The 22,375-nt window shown below is 41.8% G+C and overlaps 2 protein-coding genes across 8 annotated transcripts in view; one reads left to right on the top strand and one right to left on the bottom strand.

Annotated features, from left to right (window-relative positions):
* The window catches only part of LOC109456442 (uncharacterized), a 10,742-nt gene extending 1,916 nt beyond the window's left edge, over positions 1-8,826 (top strand). Inside the window, exon 3 of the mRNA XM_088801123.1 lies at positions 1,127-8,826. The gene's annotated coding sequence lies outside the window, so the exon portion shown is untranslated. The remainder of the gene's footprint in view (positions 1-1,126) is intronic.
* Positions 215-22,375, bottom strand: ZNF84 (zinc finger protein 84). 7 transcript variants are annotated; one of them, XM_074321243.2, is made up of 7 exons: positions 22,267-22,375; positions 21,491-21,611; positions 20,268-20,512; positions 16,934-17,106; positions 12,793-12,919; positions 12,098-12,193; positions 215-6,058 (listed from the first exon to the last, which is right to left on the bottom strand). In XM_074321243.2, the coding sequence occupies exons 3-7, from the start codon at positions 20,320-20,322 to the stop codon at positions 4,074-4,076; spliced, it is 2,436 nt and encodes an 811-aa protein (XP_074177344.2). In that variant the 5' UTR covers positions 20,323-20,512; positions 21,491-21,611; positions 22,267-22,375; the 3' UTR covers positions 215-4,073. The 7 variants fall into 7 exon arrangements, with proteins under 7 accessions (XP_074177344.2, XP_074177343.2, XP_019604280.3 ...); XM_074321242.2 differs by having other exon boundaries at positions 22,075-22,352; XM_019748721.3 differs by lacking the exon at positions 22,267-22,375 and adding an exon at positions 21,710-21,992.

The following is a 22,375-nucleotide window of genomic DNA, read 5'->3' as shown; positions in this document are numbered from 1 at the left end:
AACAGCCTACAGTGCAGTGCATTCTGACTTCTTGCTCTGATCAGTCTTTTCCTATTTATTCTCCCATCACTTCACAGCCATTGATCCTCTATAAACATCCTGCACCCAAAACTTCATGTCAGCATCTGCTTCCAGAGAACCCACCTTGGGGATGCAGCCTGACTTAGCCGGTTAGGAACATTTGGGTTTAAGTAACAAACACACTTGAACCAGCTGACGCAAACATGGGGATTTAATAGGATATTTGTGATATCTCATGGAAAAACCCAACGATCAAGGCATGGAAAGGGCAGTGGTGAATATGCCGAGCACCAGATATGGGGGCGCAGTCAGGACTGTTGCTGGACTTTGCTTCCACAATGGCTTCATTCTTATCTCTCACTGCAGACCATGCTTCATTCCGTAAAAATCACAGCCACTGATAGCACCCACACTTATTTATTAAAGCTTCAGTTGCTGAAGTTACATAGACAAACAAGATAGTCCCAGCTTTCTAATGGAAAAAGACAAACATGCAATGAGTATACTATCACAGGGATAAGTACACGTACAGGTTCATCTAAGTTGGGTAGGCATTAACAAGAAACAAGGGTATTTCAGTGGCAGATATGCAGAAAGCATGCGAGAGATTGTAGAAATAGTTTGAGGTGGCCAAAACTATAGTGTGTAGGAAGAAAGATAAAGTTCAGAAATGATGGGTAGGCATGTATTTGTATAAGAGCCCTCACATACCATGAGTATATTACTCTTTCTTAAGTGCACAATTAGCCACACAATATTTCAACACAGGTGTAATCAGAATTGTATCTTAAAATAACTATGTTGAGTGTGAAAATAGATTAAAAAAGAATGAAGGTGCAAGAAATATGCATCCAGCTGCAAGGGTCATGGGTCAGTTTGCCAGCACTCAGGCCAGGACTAGGGACTGCACATCTGAAAGCTTTTGGTACTATGTTTGTAGAATAAGAAGCCCACTGACACTGGCAACGTGGGCATATATTGCTGGAATAAATGGCAAAATGACTGAAGTGTCAAGTGTAGATAAATGACTATTGATCTATATTCTGCTGTTTAATACAGATATTGTCAGATTAATCAGATATTCTTTGGGTTTGTTTCATCTCAGGGTTCCACAAGTGATGTTCTTGAAACCAAAATATCAGGAACATGTGGATCCATATAGAGGTTAACAGTGTCAGAAGATATCAAACAGCTAAAGAGAAGGCATTCCTGGACGGGCCTCAAAATTCACAGACTGGACCCCCAAAACATCCATTATTTATGAAAAGGAGTATCATAGAAATTGTCCTCTGCAGAACGGCCTCCAGGCCAGGGGGAGAACCTGGGTGGTGAAATGTAGGAAGGTTGTGCTTCCAAATTTGGTCTCTTAGGTATTCCGTCTTCATGTAACTTACTGCTCCATGAAACTAGGTAAATCCAATCTGAAACTGCCTTTCTTCTTGATGTGGGGGTTTGTGGTACAAATCAATGAACAGACATGTAGGGATGCCTTTTTTTGTTGGTTACCAAGTAATTTGAAAACCTGAAACTGAAACTCTCTAATTTTAGAATCAGGCCCCTTGTGAAACTCGAGCATAGAGGCTCTCAGTGAGGTCAACACCACAAACCTGGGCTCTGCATCAGGTATTCAGGTAAACAAGATGGCTGTTGCCGGTGTCAGCCCTCACTGCGTCTAACACCTAACCCTTACAAAAACAAACAAACAAAAAATCTCTTGGGTATTAAACCAATAGGCCAGTGCCAAAGTTCCAATATCTACTGAAGGAAGTACCAGTTTTAACTGCTTAACATTTAATAAAAAATCTAGAGTTAGAATGAGCAAAGCCAGGAATGTTTTTAGCTAACAGACTCCTGAGTTCTATTCAAGATCTAATGAGTCAATCTCTGGGACTAGGGATGAGAATTATGATGGAAAGAAACAAATGGGGAAAACCATAAAGTAAAACATCACCCTGTAACTATTTGTTCATTTACAAAGGTCTGTTTACCCATCTGGTAAAATGACCTTCAGGTATTAGGCAGAAAAGTAGGAAGTCCATAAATGTCATAGTCCATAAAAATTTGGCAAATTTGATGCTTTTAAAATTACCATGTGGAAAGACATAATTATCTGGCTGTTGAAATTCAGGTACAGTAATTTAGAAAATTACTGTCAGTTACAGTAAAATTTTTCAACAATGATATAAGATTGGAAATTAAAGGAAAAAATACTTCTAGAATCAAAGGTCCAATCCACCATACTGACAAAACTCGTGTATGAGAAGTCTTGATTTTTTCCTAGTGTGGAAACAAGGTTAATGTTGGACTTCTCTGCATTTCACCTGCACACAGAACGACTGCTGACTTTGTCAAGCAACAATGTACAGAGATCGCTACAAATTCTAACTAAGCTAAGGGTAGTTCATGAATTTTCAAAGGACACCATACTTAAGGGGAAATTCAAAATGGGAAGTTTGCCATGTGATGGATGCAACTGGTAACGGAAGGTGAAGCACAGACCCTCCAACGGATGAAATAATGAAAATCTTGTTTCCTAATACTTATCCAGTGATCACAGAAGTTTGCAGGAAGGCGAAACAGGCTTCCATGAATACATCAAAAATATATTTCTCACCACAAAATTATCTGTATTTTACATTTTCTGAACAGTGACTCTTAAGTAATTGTGTTCTTCATTTAATTTTTACAAGATATTTTATGAAACACCAAAAACGTAATGGCAGCACATAAAACCCATATTTTACCATAGTAAATTAAAGTACAGGATGTACTTGGGTTACATGGCACTTGAGATACATAGACTTGACACGTGGAGGCATCTCACGCAATGAGAAGACTATGCACAGCACTGCTTCCAGTTAGGTGGAGTGCTGAGTCAGGGTTCACACAACTCCTTTCCTTTGCTCATCAGTAGATCAGGAATCACTATTGCTATTCTGTGGTTCGTGCCTTTGAATACTTCTTACCTGGGTTTTCTATCATCTATCTCTTGTACTCTGAGAATGCAGAAGACTTTATATAATGTGGGCTTTTACTACTGAGGAGAAAGCTCAGTAACAAGAGACCCCTTTTATATGCCAACAAACCATAGGGAAAAGAGATGTGGTGTTATTACTTAAGCTACTGATTTAGCAAGAAGACGTGTCATATTAGTTACCATTTTTACAGTATCAGTGAGATAGGAAAACCAGTGGCATGTGTCTTGACAGACATCAGGGGCACAAGGCATGAGCATCTCATGCTCCCAGTTACAGTATCATTTGGGATCCCCAAATACAGAACACATGTGACAAAGGAAAGTTAACTATAAATACCGCTAAGAAATTTCTTATTTAGATGTTTCAATGATTCAATTTATTCACCTATATTTAAACTTCGCACTTCAGAGTGAGCACCGGTCAACCATTTAGAATTAGGTATTTTGGATGCCCAGGTCTATAAAAAGTATGTGGCTTTCCTTTATAGCATTATGTCTCGGGGCATAGATTTCTAGTGTCTTTTAATTGTTAAGTTTACTCAGTTTGAATTATCCAAAATACAATACGCTTGGATTACCTAGTGAAGACTGTCCCATATTTAGTAAGTTCATAGAAATTTACATTTCTGAGGCCATTTTTTATGTACAATGAGCTGTCATTTCTTGATGAAAATAATACCTCAATTCCCACATTCATGGGGTTTTCTTTCACTTACTGGACTAGGCTTTATGCCCAGTGGGAATTTTCTAACAGCTAATGCAATTTGATCTCCAGAGGCTTTCTGATATTCACAGTATTCCTCTTTGCTGTTAACTTTTCTACTGTATAAGATTTGACTGTGGTTTGAAAGGTTTCTGGATCCACTGCATTTCATAGGCTCATTCTATTCTATGAGTTGATAACATAAACATGAATGGGCGGAAAGCTTTCCCTACATAACCTTTTTAGAGTTCCTACTCTGACTACTCAGACACATAATGTGAAGTATCTCTTATCTGAAAGATTTACCCGAACTGCATTTTCTGAAGTACAATGAGGTAAGCTCTTTATCAAAGACTAATAGTAACTCCATTTCTAGGATTTCTTTACTGTATGAGTTCTCTGATGATTAATGAGCTGTGACTTCTGTGAGAAGGCTTTCCCACATTCATTGCATTGATACGGCTTCTCCCCTGTATGAATTCTCTGGTGATTAACAAGTTGTGACTTCTGAGAGAAGGCCTTCTTACATTCAGTGCACCCATAGGGTTTCTCTCCTGTATGCGTCCTCTGATGTGGTATGAGGTGTGATTTCCGTGAGAAGGCTTTGCCACACTCACTGCATTCAAACGGTTTCTCTCCTGTGTGTATCCTCTGATGATTGATGAGACTTGACTTCTCCCTGAAGGCCTTTCTACATTCACTACATTCATAAGGTTTTTCTCCTGTATGAGTTCTCTGATGTCTTATTAGCTCTGACTTCTCAAAAAAAGCTTTCCTACAAAGACCACATTCAAAGGGTTTCTCTCCCGTGTGAATTCTCTGATGAGTATTGAGCTGTGACTTCTGGGAGAAGGCTCTCTCACACTCGCTGCACTCATAGGGTTTTTCTCCCGTATGAGTTCTCTGATGAGTTGCAAGACTTGACTTCTCTCCAAAGGCTTTCCCACATTCAGTGCATTCATAGGGTTTCTCTCCTGTGTGTGTCCTCTGATGTGATATGAGATGTGACTTCTGACAAAAGGCTTTCCCACATTCACCGCATACATAGGGTTTCTCTCCTGTGTGAATTCTCTGGTGATTAGTGAGGCTTAATTTCTCACTGAAAGCTTTCCCACATTCACTGCAGTCGTAGGGTTTTTCTCCTGTATGAGTTCTCTGATGTCTAACGAGCTGGGATTTCCTGCTAAAGGCCTTCCCACATTTACTGCACACAAAGGGTTTCTCTCCTGTGTGTGTCATCTGATGTGAAATGAGATGGGACTTCTGGGAGAAGGCCTTCCCACACTGAATGCACCCATGAGGTTTCTCTCCTGTGTGTGTTCTCTGATGGTTAATGAGACTTGACCGCTCTCTGAATGCTTTCCGACACTCACTGCATTCATAGGGCTTCTCACCAGTATGAATTGTCTGATGTCTAATGAGCTCTGATTTCTCAAAGAAGGCTTTTCTACAGTTACTACACCCATACGGCTTTGTTCCTGTGTGAGTCCTGTGATGTGTAACGAGCTGCGACTTCCTGCTGAAAGCTTTCCCACATTCTCTGCATTCAAAAGGTTTCTCCCCTGTATGGATTCTCTGGTGATTGATGAGATTTGACTTTTCGCTAAACGCCCTCCCACATTCAGTGCACCCATAGGGTTTCTCTCCTGTGTGTGTCCTCCAGTGTGATATAAGATGTGACTTCCGGGAGAAGGCTTTGCCACATTCACCACATTCGTACGGTTTCTCTCCTGTGTGTGTCCTCTGATGCGATGTGAGCTGTGACTTTTGGGAGAAGGCCTTCCCACACTGGATACAATCATAAGGCTTCTCTCCTGTATGAGTTCTGTGATGTGTAATAAACTGTGACTTTTGGGGAAAAGTTTTACCACATTTACCACAGCCATAGGCTATCTCTCTCAAATGTCTGCTCTGATGTTTAATGAGACTTGATTTCTTACTGAAGTGTTTCCTACATTCACTGCATTCATAAAGTTTATCCCCTAAACGAGTTCTGTGATATATGATAATCTGTGACTTCTTATAGTTAATTTTATCAAATTTATCACATTCATAGTATTTTAACCAACTATCACTTTCCTCAGGCTTGGTATGCAGAAACAATTTATCAAATATATTTAAGTCACCTGGTTCTGTTTTGCCGTAATCTGCTTTTGGTATAAGTAAGTCAAAATGATGTTTTAAAATTAATCCATCTACATCACCTTTATTGTTTGATTTCCTTAAAGGAACAAAGTTTATGTTCAGATTGAAATTTTTCCCAAATGCATCACATTCATGATCTTGTTTCGAATTTTTAAGCTTCTCTTGGTTATCCTGGTGCCACGTCATGTGACCATTGACTTGTAAGACTTGTTCTATAAAGAAAAAAACACCTGTAAATTCTTCTATGGTTGTGCTTACTGAAAATGCTGTGAAGGGATGAATGCTTTTTAAGGCTTAGTTTCCTACTCTGAGATAAGTCCCAAGTACAATGTCTATATTCTAGGTATTGAAAAATAAAGGAAATGCTGTAAACAGGAACAGGAAGCACAGTAGATTAACTTATCTTTGGTTGTTGTTAAATGTAAGTTTATAAAATGGGGAGAGAATGTGAAAAATAAATGAGAGCAACGAGGAATAAAGAAAGGAGATTCAAAGAAGCATTGATTCAATGTTCTGAGGAATTAATTTACTCAATACACAATGTTCCAGGCAGTGTGTGAGGTACTGCAGACACGGGAACAAGCTCCTGCCATTAGGAAACTTATATTCTAATGGAAAAGTCAATACATAGATATTTTTAAAAACACAACTGTACATTGTGATAAGTACTATGATGAAAATTAACTGATCTGATAGAGTAATTAGCCATTTCAAGCTTGAAGAATAAGATGTATTTTGTGTGCTTTTTCCCATTTCAAATTGTATGAAATTTTTATTTAAACTTAACACATACAGTCATCCCCCTAATTGGCGTGTTCTGCATCTGCAGATTCAACAAACCGCAGACTGAAAATATTTGAAACAAATGTTATTGCTGATGTGTCCTTTGTAGTTAGGGCTACACTGGTTGTGCCTATATTGAACAAGTACCGACGTTTTTCCTTGTCACTGTTTCTTAAACAAGACAATACAAACAACGACTATTGATACAGCTTTTACATCATATTAGATAAGTAACGTAGAGATGATTTAAAGTAGATGGTTGGATGTGTGTATTTTACATGCAGATATGCCATTTTATATGGGGATGTGAGCATCTGATTTTGGTATCCCAGAGGGGTCCTGGAAACAACCGCCACGGACAATGAGGGGTGGCAGTACCTTTCAAACATTATTACTGAGAAAGCCACTGCATACATCCCGTTACAAAACACATCATCTTCCGTCTAAACTGTTCAGGTACGAATGTTTAAAATCCAGGTGTTCTTTCATTGAAACGCTCCCAAGCACAAGTTCCCATTCTTAAAACATTCTGACAGTTCTGTCATTTATTACAGATCTCTGTTTCCATTATCCTCACAACGTAACGTGGTGCCCGTGTTAGAAACGGTCTTCACGGGCTCATTTTTCACTAACAATCTATGCCTGGAATTTTTTCTGAGGTCATACCTACAGGTATGAAAGACAATCAGTATGGTGAAAAACTTTTTAAGGATTTAAATGTCAATCGAGGACAATAAATTTGTGAAAAACTCACAACTCACTGTTGGTCATATATATTCTGGAGGTAGAACCAATGAGATTTGCTCATGGGTTTGGTGGAGGGGATAAAAGGAAGCAAGGAATCAGAAATGATCCCTTGGGGTTTGATCAATTCAGTGGCTCTGCTTGGAAAGCCTGAGGGGAAAAAGAGGTCCGAAGATTAAAATCAAGAGTATACTATAGGTATATGAATTTTGAGATGTAGGTTCCAAGTTTGAATTAAGTGCTATCAGGAAATATGAGTAGAAAATGGAGTATTTGTAAATTAACCTTACAATTTTACATTACTTTAAATGTTACATCATAAGCTAAGCTCAAATTTGGAAATTTTATCTACCTTCCCCCCAAGTGTTTTTAAGTTTTTCCAATTAGAAAAATGGGATTGCTTTATATTTGGTTATTTGTGGTATATCTCAATTACCCCAAAACTCTCTATCACTTTTCTCTACTGTAGTTTAATCCATCTTATTATCTCAATGAAATATCCTTTTAATTGGTTTACCTGCTTCTGTTTACACTTTGCATTCTGCGGTCAGAGTGAACTTTTAAAAATGTAAATCAGATAGTTTTACGTTAACTTAAAATTACTTGAATCAATTTACATTTCCCATTTTATGTATGATCTAGTCCCTGTACTCTTTCCAACATTTATATCCCTGCCACACTGACCTCCAGACACACAGGCTTCCGTTTTTTAAGTTGTCAATTACAGTGGGCATTCGATATTATTTCATATTACTTTCAGGTGTCCAACACAGTGCTTATTTAAATAATGTACAAAGTGACCTGTAGTCACACAACAGACTAGCCGACTGTCCCCCCGTGTCTTTCCTTGAGGAAAGAAAAGTGTGAGACTGTGCCTTTTTAGGACTTTGCTTATCTCTATGTTTTACACCTTATGTCTCTGTCTGGTCCCCAAAAGATGGTTTGCAGCCAATGACGAGTAAGATTCCCCACGGGAGGGGAACCACTCAAGCCAGGCAGAACCGAGTGGGGACCCCCAATGAGCTGCCTTAGAAGATCCAAAAAGGAGCCTTTCCTCCCCTTCCCCCTGCCTGGGAAAAGCCATGGCTGTCTCTGGCTTTCCTCTCTCACCTGATTGTGAGAGAAGTCATGAGGGCAATGAAGATCAGTTCTCTCCACTTATCTCAACGGAACTGTTACAATATGAGCGACCTGACCCTGAGAGGGTACATACCTTCGGTAAGACATCATGGGACCTTGTGCTTTGGCTGTTGACAAAGGTTGATTGGAATAAGCATTTTTTCTGCTATGATGTATGAGTCTCACAGACCGTGTAAGAAACACTGCTACTCCCTTGTATACTTATCAATAAAAACCTCCAGTCGGCCTTATTCTGGGCTCCAGTCTTTCAGATCTGTGAGACCTCTGGCCTTCTGAGATTTAACTGCATTAAGTCTCTGTTTCTTTCTTTCTTTCTTAAAAACTTAACCCAAAGCCGCCCCTTCTCGCACCCTCACTGCCCGTGTTGTAGTGGACACGACAGTGACCTCCCCGGTTAGTCCCGTACTCACTGGTCACTATACATAGTTACTGCAGTATTATTGACTACTGTTGTTATGCAGTACTTCACATTCCCATGACTTCCTAACTTCCTTTTTGTTTCCCAAAGTCACTAGGCCGCTTAATGAATTAATAAATTCACACTTGTCATGTCATTCTTTTTGGGGACCATTTCCCCCAATCATTCATATAGCTGGCTCACTTCAGTCTTCATTTCGAGAACTAGCTTCTTCCTATTACTGTTAGGGACTGAACACTTATGTTCCCCCAAGATTCCCACGTGGACACCGTGACCCCCAGTGCGGGTGGATTGGATACCGGATTTCAAAGTCATTAAGGTTAAATGAAGGCACAGGATTGATGTCCTCATAGGAAGGACACCACAGAGCACCCCCGCAGTCTGTCCACAGCATGACTGAGGAAAGGTCATGTGAGGACAGAGCTTCAACGCTACCCAGCAGCCGTCTACAAGCCAGGCTGAGCCGCATTAGAACCCGATCATGCTGGCAGCTTGCTCTTGAACGTCCAGCTTCCAGAACAGAAGTGTGTTGTACAACCACACAGTCTGTATTTTGTGATGGCAGCCTGAGCAGACTAATACACCGTCATACTGTCACTGAACTGATTTCTGTACTAGTACTTTCCGAGTCTGGACTTATCTTGATTATTTCCTAACTTGTTCATTTTATCCTCCCACTAGAAAGTACACACTGTGGGGAGGGAGTATCTCTCTACTGCTCACTATTGCACCCACAGCGCCCAGCACAATACCTGAGAAACCGAAGAAGCCAGTACACATTCAGTTTCCTACGAGCTGCTGAAACAGTCTGCACAAGAGTGGGCATCAGGCCTGAGGCTTTTGCAGGACCGGCCTGCTGGCAAGGCTTGGGAACCTGGGTTTCAGGAGCATTCCTACCACTCCCTACCTGCAGAACGTGCTCCCTGGGCCTAGGCTGTGTCCAAACAACACAATCTGTGCTGAGCACCAGCCTTCCTTCTGGGAGCCTGACCTGCTCGTGTGTGCCAGGCAGAGGCGCCTGTGCGACCGGCCCAGGAAAAGCCTGGTGCTGGGTCTGTTCCTGGGCTTCCCTGGGCAGGAACATCCTGCCTGACGGCATTTTTGTTGCTGGGGGAAGAGTGAGCTGCGTGACCCTCATGGGGGGAGAGCGCCCAGGAGGCCTGCACCAAGATTCCTTGGGAGTCTGTAGTGCCTCTTCCCTTGAGATGCAGCTGTGTCCCAGGTCGTCACTAATCCTGCCCATAACTACAGCTACGTTCTGGCCCCTCTCTGAACGTGCTGGTGGTTTGAGGACACACCACAGTCCTCCTCTGTGTAGTTAACTGTGACAAGTAACTGCACTGCAATGAAACAAAAACGTTCAATACATTTCAATGTGGAATAAAAACCATGGTTGCAACTGTTTCATCTTCTTAATTAAACCCTGTGCTTCTGCAATGTATTTTTTAGGTCTACTTTTCAATCATTTTTAGTAGTCATTAAAGCAATGGGTCTGAAACACGTGGGGCACATAAAAATTGCTGGAGGCTTCTCAAAGTACAAATTCCAGTCCCAGAATGCGAAATTTTAAAACCGCTCTATTGAATCAGCATCTGGTAGTAATCCATGGAGCTCACCACTGGAAGAAGAAAATTCCCAGATACTTACGCACACTTGGTCTACAACACATGTATTAACACAAATGGCTTGTGGAGGTACATCAAATGAATACTATGTGCCCAATAACTGAAGATATTACATTATAAGCCCTTGTGACTCTGTGCAAACAAGGCTAAGGGAGCAACCAACTTAAAAAAGTATTACATACACTGTGATCAGATCTGGGGAGGGAATTCAAAAAAAAAAAGAGACCCATTTAGGCTGGAGCCGTCAAGGAACACTTTATGAATATGAATGCACCGCAAAGAGCTTGTGCAGAGGGACTAAGAGCTTCTCGACAGAGGACGCACTGGACACGCCGAAGTTCAGATGCAGAGAATACGTATCACGTGTCTGAAAACCATGAGAAGTGTTTAAATGGAGCTGACCATGAGTTTTGGGGAAAAGGGGGCCACAGCCGAACAAGCTACACAGGCTCACACCATGGAGGTCCCTGAAGAAGGGGGGACATCCTGTCGCGGTGCCAGTACCTGCCCTATACCCCGGCTGCGCCCACAGGACACCCTCGGCCTGGTGCCTGCCTCTCTCCACCTGAGAGCGCTCTTGGGCAGCAAGCGCAGCTTGGTATGAGGGCAGGGATGCTGGACATTGTGAGGACAGCAAGCCTGGAGCAAGGCTGAGAGGTGGAAGCTGGGGGATGGCAGTAGCCGCCACACGTCACGCAGCCTGTGCTGCACCACTTGCCGTGCCAGTCTCACTTCCCTGACCTCACACACTGGGGCTCACACCCAGCCAATTCCAGAGCTCAGGTAAGCACTCAGGGTCTGCTTTTCCGGAAACATAAGTCAGCGTCACGTAGCAGGTGAGCAGGAAGGTCTACCTGGCCAAAGGAGTGGTGGGTGCTGTAGGAATGCCAACGCGGTGGCACCATTTAGGGTAACTTACAAAGGATTAAACCTGGATCTATGGGCGATTTGGGAAATTCAGGGGTGAGAGGTCAAGGGAAGGCTTTAAACAGATATTTTCCAAAGGGCAAAAACCTAAATAATAAGAAAGAATGGTAGAAAGAGACTTCAATGTGCTCCATGCATCTAACATGCAGAGCAAGCACAGCAGAGCCTAATGTTACAAGGGAGGCACCTGGGAGGAACGTGCCTCCGTTTTCTGATATAATGAGACTGAACCCAGTTGGCTTCACAGGGTGCTTCTCTGGGATCACACACCCAAAAAGCGGGGAAAATTCAAAGTTCTTGAATGTACAACCAGAGGAGTCTTTGCCCAGAGGGGAAGGGAGAAGAGAAAGAGCTTAAACAGAGCAGGGGCACAAGACCAAACAAGGAGTCACAGCCTCAGAGAGGACAAACGGGGGACAGCATGCCCAGACAAGCTGGGAACATTTCACCGTCAGCTACACGCAAGAAGCGACATGGAACTGTGATTGACATGGGCAGCTCATGTCAACAGTTTAGACTCTGAAAGACACTCTCCACAACACGTTTCAAAGGAGCCGACACTGGGCAGCCGAGGCTGTACCCCCGTCCCCACGGCCTGCGTCTCATGTACTCACCCAGGGACCCTGAGCTGGGCAGCGCTCCACCTCCTGTCCACGGCTCTCGTCCTTGCTCTAACTTGAAGATGACATCCGGTTTCGTAACTTCATACCCTGTTCAAGGGAAACCACACAGGCTTGGCCCTGCATGCGTGGGCTTTAGGGCCCCTCAAGAATGGGCAATGTCTGGCATCAGAGCTGACCCAGCTATCCCCATCTGTGCATCAACGAGTCAGGAATTCTCTGAAATGGTGACAGTCTCCCTGGTGGCTCAGAGGTCTAAGAAAATCCAGTCTCAAACTATCCAACACTTCAGAGGCTCTGCAGCCAGTCTGCCTGCATTCAAACCCAGGCTCCTTCATTCCTTGGGAATGTGACTTACCCTCCTCATTAGAAAATAAAGGAGAGTAATTGTACCTGCCAAACAGGATTGGTCTGTGACTGAACAGAGTGTGGCATGCAGGAAGCTATGTGCCAGAGGCACCACCACCCCACTGGCACCATCGCTGAGTTTCAGAGGCTGCACAAGGAGATTCAGATTTTGCTGGAACGTGAGCTCCAAACACCTTGTCTGGTGTCCCAGTCCAGGAAACTCTGATCTACATTTAGGTCCACAATCATTAACCATTTCAGAAGCCCCACAGCTCTGAGGAACTAAAACAAAACAAGCAAGGAGCTGGGCACAGAGTGAGGCCCCTGGGACGCTTTCTTACCCAGGGACACCAGGCTACTGTAGTTCTCCAACATGACGTCCTTGTATAAGTCCTTCTGACAGGCATCCAGCAGCTGCCATTCCTTCTGGGTGAAGTCGACGGATAAATCTTCAAATGACACTGAGTCCTGTGAAAACACAATCCCAGTGAGTCTGCAGCAGTCGTCAGGGCCTCCAAGGGGGGCACCACTCTCATCACAGCAGGACCAGAGAATGCCACCACGTCACTGTCTCCATTGCGTTCTGCTGGACGAAAGGCCACACACATCCTTCTGGCCCTCCGTGTACACAATACACAGGAACCAGACCACACGACTGGAAATCTTCTGAACCACCAAAAATTATTTACTAAACCTCAGTTTTGGCATTGGAAGAGGTGGTAGCAAAATAAAGATAAAACAATATCCTAGAAAACTGCTTATTCTTGTAGAAAGCTACAAACACGTACACCCATGAGTAAAATAAGCTGTTCAAGTAGCTACAACAGAAGCTCAGTGTGGATCAAAGCAGGGGCAGTCTCACTCTACTTAGTATCACGCTAGGCTCTGTGCAAGAGGCAAAGCTGGAGATGACCTTTAGGAAAGTAGTGTTTTCCACCAAAAAAGGGGGTGCAAAAGCATCCTGGAAGACAGCAGCTCTGATATGGGCCCCAAAACTGCTAGGGCGGAGGAAATACAAACAGTTCAGTCAGATAGATCACAAATGTCGGGCCACAATGGGAGTTAGCCATGAAAGATTTCACAGGGAGGGAGTGCTATAACCAAATTTAGCTTTTGAAAGGTTTTCTTGGATTTTAGATCAACATGGATTTCTGTCCCAGTCTCCTGGGATGACAAGAAAACACAGTCTTTTAAAAATTCAGAATACCATTGGAAAATAAGAAAGTTGACCCTACACAGCACACCACACACTTTGAGAGGAGACAGTGAGCCTGCAGACAGTCAACAGAAAGTATTCATATTGGGTGACTGAGACTTAAAAATGCAGAGCTCAGGGCACTGTGGACAACACCAAATGCATGTCCCGGGAGTCCCAGGAAGAGAAAAGAAAGCACGGTGGGGAAAGAAAGTTTCAAGAAACTTCTGGCTGAATGCTCCCCAAATATGGTGCAAGCACAACCTACAGAATCAAAAATCCCAGTGACCTCAAATTGGATGAACATAAAGAAATGACCAACACTGTCATAACCAAACTGTTACACAATAAGGTGAAGAAACAAGTCACATCACTTACAGGGAACAGCGATACAAACAACTGCAAATTTCTTATTAAAAAGCACACAGGCCAGAAGGAAGCAGAACATTTTTAAAATGCTGAAAGGAAAGACCTGTTAACCCAGAATTCTGTAGCCAGTTTACATATGCATCACGAGTAACTGTGGAATAAAGACATTTGCTAATGAAGAAAATGAAGAGAACTGAAGGGCAGCAGACGTGCTCCAAAGAATTACTAGGGCAAGAGCTTCAGATGGAAATGATACCAGAAGATAACTTAGAAAGTAAAGAAAGAACAGAAATGGCAAATATTTGCACAAATATTCTACTTTATTCTTATTCTTCATACTTTAAAGAATGTTTGACGGTTAAAAGCAAAAATCGTATCATTTTCTGATGGAGTTTTCAATATATATGCATGGAATATAAGACAGCTATAATACAAAGGAAAGAGGGTAAACGGGCAGAAATCGGTAAGGTTTCTACATTCCTACTGAAGTGGCAAAACTACATTTAAAACTTTTGAACTTCAAATGACATGATTAAAAAATGAAATGACAAGCTACAGACTAGAAAAAATTATTGGCAAATCATATTTCTGATAAAGAACTTGACCCAGAACTTAAAACAAAAATATTTTAGGACTCAATAATAAAGACAAGCAACTCAATTAAAAAACAGGCAGAATAAATACATTTTAACAAAGAAGATATAGGGATGGCTAATAAGTACATGAACTGAGGAGCCACATAATTAGTTATTAGGAAAATGCAAATAAAAACCACAATGAGATACCACTTCACGTTCATTAGAATAAATATAATCAAGAAAGACAAACGAGAACAAGTATTGGAAAGGATGTGAAGAAACTGGAACTTCATACTGGTAGGAACCGTTTAAGACGCTACGAACTGCGGCAGTTTGTTGAAAATTAAATCTAATTTCAGCATACAGGTCAGCAATGACTCTCAGGTATGCACTCATGAGAAACGAAAAGTAAATCCACACAAAAACTTCACCATTACTTACAACCACCACAAGGGGTAAATAACCCAAATGTGCATCAGGTGACGAATGCATAAATAAGAAGTGTGTCCACAGGACGGAATGATCTCTGACGTGCTACAACATGGGTGGACCTCAGGAGCATGCTAATCGGAAGAAGCTTTTTGACAGCAGCATAATCTTGGTAACAAAGCCTAAACCGATACTGCAAGCAAGGAAAAGCAAAGGCCGACTTACACATGAATGCTGATGTGAGAACTCTAAATTACACTATAGATAAACGTTAACGAAGGAAATATGTTAAGACTAAGTTGGGGTTTATCCCTGACATTCAAGGTTGGTTTACCATTTGAAAAAAAAAAAAATCAATGATATTCACTACTTTAATAGATTAAGAAAAAATAATACAGGGCCAGCCCAGTGGCTCAAGTGGTTGGAGCCACGTGTTCCTAAGGCTGAGGTCACCGGTTGGATTCCCACATGACCAGTGAGCTGCGCCCTCTACAGCTAAGATTGTGAACAACAGCTTTCCTTGGAGCTGGGCTGCCTTGGGCTGCTATGGGCTGCCACACAGCCTCAGGAGGGGGAGCGCAGGGCTCATAATACCAGCATGGGCCAGGGAGCTGTGTCCTACACAACTAGACTGAGAAACAACGGCATGAACTGGAGTTGGGGGATGGGGGGAGGCGGAAGAAAGGGGGGCAAAAAAGTCTAAAGAAAAAATACAGAACCACCTCAATAGATATAGATAAAGCATATCTGCAAATGGAGGAATTCACATCAGAGGAACTGCAAATAACAGTAACATCTAACAGAGTTTTTAAAAGCACGTTTAAAATTTTCAAAAATAAGGACTAGATTTCATAAGGCAAGACTATAAAGGTATGAAAAAGAATTAGCATATAAAAAAAAACAAGATTAATACACCAAAAATGGAAAAATAATTAACATTTATTTCTTATAAAAAGTCTTGGCAAAATAGGAATTCAGTGGAATTTCTTTTTACTAAAAAAGGGTATTGCTGAAATTTTTGTGAACATGGAAAAATCTTATCAAATCTAAAGAAAAATTATTAGAATTAATAAGTGTGCTTAAGAAATTCCTGGACACAAATATGCAAAAATCTGTATTTTCCATGTTTTGGCAGCAAATAGAAAGCAGTGTCTAGTTTGAACCCTTTGAAGTAAATCCATAAAGCAAGGAAATGGGTCCAGAGGTCAGGGTCCTGGTTCCCTTAGTCAGGAGGGCGAAGTGACGGGACAGGGCACCTGCGGGGCTGCGACTGGGCTGGGAATGCTCTGGAATGCTCTATTTCTTCACCTGCGTGGTTGTTTTACTGGTATTCAACTGATAATGCATTAAGCTGCACTTTTACCTTTTATGTACTTTCTGCATGTGATTCTGCTTCACAATTAAAGACATAGGTAAATAAAATAAACCATTATGGTCACTAAGTTCTGCTGTGGCATTTTCCTGTTGAGTCATACTCTGAGAAAAACTGCAAAATGGCTATAGGACCTACGTATTTATTATAATGTTTCTCTTGAAAATATTACTCATTATATAATTTATTCGACTTCATCAAGGAATGACCAAGAAATATTTATTTTCTATGAAGACTTAATTTTTTTCTTTCCTTTGGATAATGCAACTCACATTACAACTGCCAAAAACTTGAGAACTAAGTAAGTCAGCAGCTCAAATTCAAAGACGTCGTGGGACACTACGGTTTATAAAAGTTCAGACCTTAAGAATGTCTCAAGGATCTAGTTAACACTGCTCTAATTCTGTCACAATCTGGGCCTTCTCTTCTGAAGCTCTTTTTCCCTGATTCCTTATCTATTTATGTTTTTCTTTTTCACTGGAAGACTTGCACACTTCTAATCTCCTAGGAAAATAACGAGGAGTAAACAGTCAACTCACCTGTAACATGGTCATTTTCTGTTCCCTGTGGGAAATGATTAGCAACTCTGAGAGCTTTCTATCCTGCGTCTCTTCTGCTTCTTCCTGAAACTCTGCTGAGGTCGTGGCGAGGTCTTTGCAGAGATCAGCTGCTGGTTGGAGCCTCCTTTCCCCTCCCACACACGATCTGTGGGCTTAGGGACAAACGCTTCAGTTAGAATATTCAACCTCACGGAAAATCTGTCCCTCTCTTGCCAGGAATTAGGAATTCATGACCACCCAGGGCCAGAGTGTGTCATCTGCATAACAGATAGGGTAACAAGAACAGAAACAGGATGTAGTGTGAAAGAGCAGCGGAAGTCTGCATTACAAGCCTAAAGCAATACCAGAAGTAAGTCATTCTGAGAGCCAGCCAATGTTGTGCGAGCAGTGAAGTCACTTGAACGGGTGATATAGACAGAAGTTTGGAAAGCTTATGTCATTTGGGTTAAAACAGTTGAGTTTCAGTCAATCTTTTCCTTTTACTGGCTAAGTGACTGGACACAAATAAACAAACTTCATTTTTCTGAGCTTTACTGTCCTATTAAAATCTTTTGTAACCTGCATAATTAATGTCTGCTAGTTTTATCAATTTCTGAAGGAAGTGTGTTAAAATCTCCCAATATGATTACAGATTGGTCAATTATTCCTTGTAAATATCACGTTGATGTTTGGATTTTGTATATAAGGCTATGTTGTTTGATGCACAGAGGTTCCATATTTCTGGAGGATGACGTTTTACCTATTGTAGGATGACACTCCATACCCCCCATTACGCTCCTTTCTTGCCTTCTAAGCCTCCATTTATTTACTTGATAAAATGATGAGGATAGGATAATGTAGACCGCTGGGTCACTTTCAGGTGGGAGACTTACGAATTTGATATTAAAAAGAAAGTGACCAATTCCTTATAACAATAGTTAATATTTGAGTACTTTCTACACATAAGACAAAATACTAAGTACTTTATAATTTAATACTCACGATGACCCAATAAGGCATTTAACATAATCTCCACTTTACAGAATGAAAACTGAGATTTAGAGTGATTTTGAGCGCACCCATGACTGACAACTATTAATTAAGTAGCAGAATTGGAATGTTATTTCTCTTTCTTGCTATGTTCAAGGCATTTACTGCCAAAATCATGTCATTTGTGTGTATTTATGCACATCCCCCATGTATCTTAAAGTTCTTATTTCCAAAAAAACACAAAGAACAGCCTGCTCTTCCCTGTATTGTACTAAAAAGCAGTACTTAAAAAAATCAAGCTCCCCTTTCATGCCTTTCTGTGATTCCAACGTCAGTGCCAACTCAGAAACACATGTTGAAGTTTCTCAGTTACACAAGAAGGCATTCCTTGGTATCTTAAATTGTGAAAATATATGCATCATAATTAGAGCAGGAGCTGACACACATCAGCACTACACAAATATCAGCCACAGCTATTACTACAAAAGTAAAATATGACGGTGAAATTTAGAAACATATACCAACTATTATCTATGATATCACCATACCACAGACAACAATTCTTAAGAGATGGTGAAAATTACTGGGATATTTTTAACCAAAAAATAAGTATATGGCACATTTAAAAACTATTTTTGTTTTTTCACACTATGGAAAGAACATCTTTCCAGGTCAATAAACATACCTGTATAATAATATCAACAGTTTTCTTATATACAATAATAACAATATAGAAAATAAAATCTACTCATAATAGAAAAAAAATTCATAAAATATACAGGAATATACTTGACTAGAATATGTAAGATCCATATAAAACAAACTGAAAACACCAAAGGGGACGAGAAAAACAGAATTCATACATGTACAATTTGGTCTTGTTTTGGGATAGGAAGACTTCATATAGTAAAGATAATTTAACCCAAAATGTTTTATATCTTTAGTTAACTCCACTCCTAATCTCAAAAAGTTTTCCTTCAACAAGTAGCTATAAAGTTCATCTGGAAGAAAACAGGTTCAAGAAGAGCTCAGATCCTTTTGGAAATACAAAATAATGAGTGTAAAAGGTCCATGTAATATTAACATATTTTATAAAATTATTATAATCAATAAAGCATTTGACACACAGATGAATAAAGCATTAGAGTCCAAATACGTCAGGATTTAGTATGCAATGAAATGTGGCATTTCAAAGCCATGAGTAAAACTGGATTACTTCACAAACAGAAGTGGTAACATTTGAAAGAAAACAAAGCTAGTTATTTATCTCTTACACTACAACAAACTACTTCCAGATGGATTAGAATTTAAAATAATAGAAACCGCAATAATGCATGAAGAAAACACTGGTGAATATTTGGGTAATTTGGCGTAAATTTTCCCTACACATGATACAAAAGCCATTATTTCTTTTAAAAAACAGTCAATAAATTTAACCATTGAAAAATGTAAAAACCTGCGTGGTTAAAAAAATCAACCATAAATAACATATAGACACACCCCCATGTCCCCAAACCGGGGAAAATAAACCCAACACAATATGTCATTTTCTTTGCATTCTGTTTTCACTTCATCTCATTTCCTGTAATATATTCTGGCATTGTGATGAATAAAACTACGTTTATCATTCAAACCATTCCTTAAGCACACAGCCAAATGCACAATGTGATTTTAAAATTCCCTCTGTGGTTTTGTCAAAGACTACTTGGTGACGTTTACTTGGGTTTCATTGCAAACTTATAAGGTAGATTTATTGTAGAGAATATACAGAATTGAGAATTTCAAAACAGGGCGTGATAAGCCACCAGTACGGTGGTTTTGAAATATTTCCGATATTTGTTACTCAGCACAATGCAGACTCAACCTTATTTTAGTTTAATTTAAAAAATGTTCCGGGGGAAAAGGGGGTAAGGGGCTGGATTGCTCAGTGGTTAGAGCGTTGTGCTCATAACACCAAGGTCACTGGTTTGATTCCCACATGTGCCAGTGATCTGTGCCCTCCACAGCTAGATTTAAAACAACGACTTGACTTGGAGCTGATGGGTCCTGGAAAAACACAATGTTTCCCATTAACAAAAAAATTAAAAATTAAAAACAAAATGTTTCTGACATTCTAGAGAGGTGCTTCTAGTGTTGCGGATCACAAATGGCTCATTCTGAAAATCACAACAAAAGTCCATTCCTATTTTTGAACAGTAATTTTTTCTGAAAGTTGGCCCTTAAGGGAGAACTTAGCCATGAACTGTTACTTACACTGGGCGCTCACATGTCACCTCATCCACCGAAGCCCAAGCCCTTCACTGTAGGATCGGGCCCACTTTAACTCAATTGGTATTTTTTTTACCTTGGCAGTTTCCTGCATGGCACTGCAGTACTCCCTGAGACAGCCTCACATTCATCTTCAGAAGGAAGGAGCAGCCTTCATCACCATCCCGTCCTTCCACTCAGCATCACGTTGTAAAGGAATTTCAGGACAGTAATAAACGTGACATTTACACTTATTATGAGTCAGGGGCTCTATACCCCACATGATCTTTTCAAATGCATTCGGCACAGGGGTCCATCCACTTGCCCAGAATCGATGACACACTAGGAAGGAAGTGGCAGATCTGAGCCACTGGTCCCATGCCTGTGATCCCAAAGTCCACCACGCCTGTGAACACAGGCAAAGGACTCCAGAGTCCCTGTTTATATTCCTAGGATACGCACAATACAGTTCCCCGTCCAGAAAAGATGGCATCGGGGCAGACTAAGGATAAAATGAGAAGGTAAGTTCTGACAGGCCTGTTGAAAATCTCCCCAGGTAAGTTTAAACTTCCCAGTTGGGACAAAATATTCCAAGTTGCAGAAAGACATTCATGATCTATTGTAACGGTCTTAAGCAGCATATGCAGCATATTCCCAATTTTGTTTTTCTGGAGGAAATATGAATAAGGTGTACTAAAAACATATTTACATTTATTGGCTACAAGAAATGTACCAAAATGTTAGCAGTGACTATCTCCTTGTGATGGGATAATGAATGATTTTATCAAGACGCTCCAAATTGACTAGTGGACATATTTTAAATTTATAATAGAAAAAAATACATTACTTTTTAATGTTAATCCTTAAACCAAGAAAACAACAGTTTCAGTCTAGCATTACATGGGAGAAACAAAGTAAACAAATAATTAACAAATAAAATGAAGTATGTTTCGATGGCAGCAAAAAGCATTAAAGCTACTGGGGGAGAGATCATTTCTTTCCACTCCCTTATTTTCAGATGAAAAAACGTGCCGCCCAGAAATCGGGAGCGATCAGCTCCAAGTGGCAGAGGAGGATCAAATGGGGAGATAAGGATTTCAGACCAATGTTGCACCTGCCACACCAGCTATTGTCAAAAGTTGTTTGGTTTTTAGGGGTGTTTCATTTGCTTGCTTGTTATTTTAGGAGAGAAGTCCTTTAAAACACTCTATTGATAAAAGTAGCGCTGAGCTGTGTGAAGTCAGGTTGGAGGCGGGATAACAGGCCCAGCAACCAGGTCCCCCTCGCCCCTGACTGCGCTGGTTCTGCTCAGATACTCACACAATAAACGCTTTCTGTTCAGCCATCGGGTCCCAGCCCTTCAACCGAACCTGACCTGGGCTGGCAGCCAAAGACATCCAGGGAAGCCACGTGCGGAAGGTAGCGCCTTTTAATAATCGCCCTGAAAGGAAACGTCCAACGGGTAAGAACCCAGAGGGCCAAGGAGCAACGCCTCAGGACAAAGGCCGGCACGCAGACATCTCCCACCCGGTCACTCACCGCACGCGCCCCCGCCGGCCTCATCCTCGCCCGGCGCTCGGAGCCCGGTCGGGACCCAGCAGGGCCCCAGACAACGTGTGACCAGTGCGCCCAGGCTCCTGCGTCCTGACCCCAGCTCCACGCCGTGCGGCCCCAGGCTCCCCAATTAACCCTACGCTCCGGCCAAGGCCCCATCGGTGCCCGCCGCACACCAACCCCGGGACCCCCGGATTTCCCCGCCCGCCTATGCGCTGATACCCACAGGCCTCGAACCCCGCAGCCCAACACGGCCCCCAAAGTCATCCCTAACGGGCTCCCCACAGGCCCCAACCGCCGGTCGGATTTCAACCCCAGTCCCTGCACACTCAAAAATCGCCGACACCGACCCCCAGGCCGCTGGCCTCGGGTGCACTGGACCCGGAACCACGTGACCGATCGCGGCCCCCAGAGTCGCCGCCGCCTCGCTCCCGGCCGGCACAACGCCCCGGCCTGCGGGCCTCGGTGTGATCCCTGCGGATCCGTTGGACCCCGACACGGCCTGGACAGGGTTGGGAGTCTGCAGACACCAACACACTCGCCTCTCGCGTGGCGGCGAAGGACAAAGAGAAGACGCGTAACCCTAAAGTGTCGGTGTCCATGCGAGCGCGCGTGCGCGAGAGGACGGCGCCTCCGAACTACATTTCCCAG

This window comes from Rhinolophus sinicus, chromosome 9 (assembly GCF_057876585.1).
Source record: "Rhinolophus sinicus isolate RSI-liver-muscle chromosome 9, RSI-T2T, whole genome shotgun sequence".
Classification (NCBI taxonomy): Eukaryota; Metazoa; Chordata; class Mammalia; order Chiroptera; family Rhinolophidae; genus Rhinolophus; species Rhinolophus sinicus.
The sequence above is the reverse complement of the archived record's forward strand: the minus strand, read 5'-3'. Positions and strand labels throughout refer to the sequence as shown.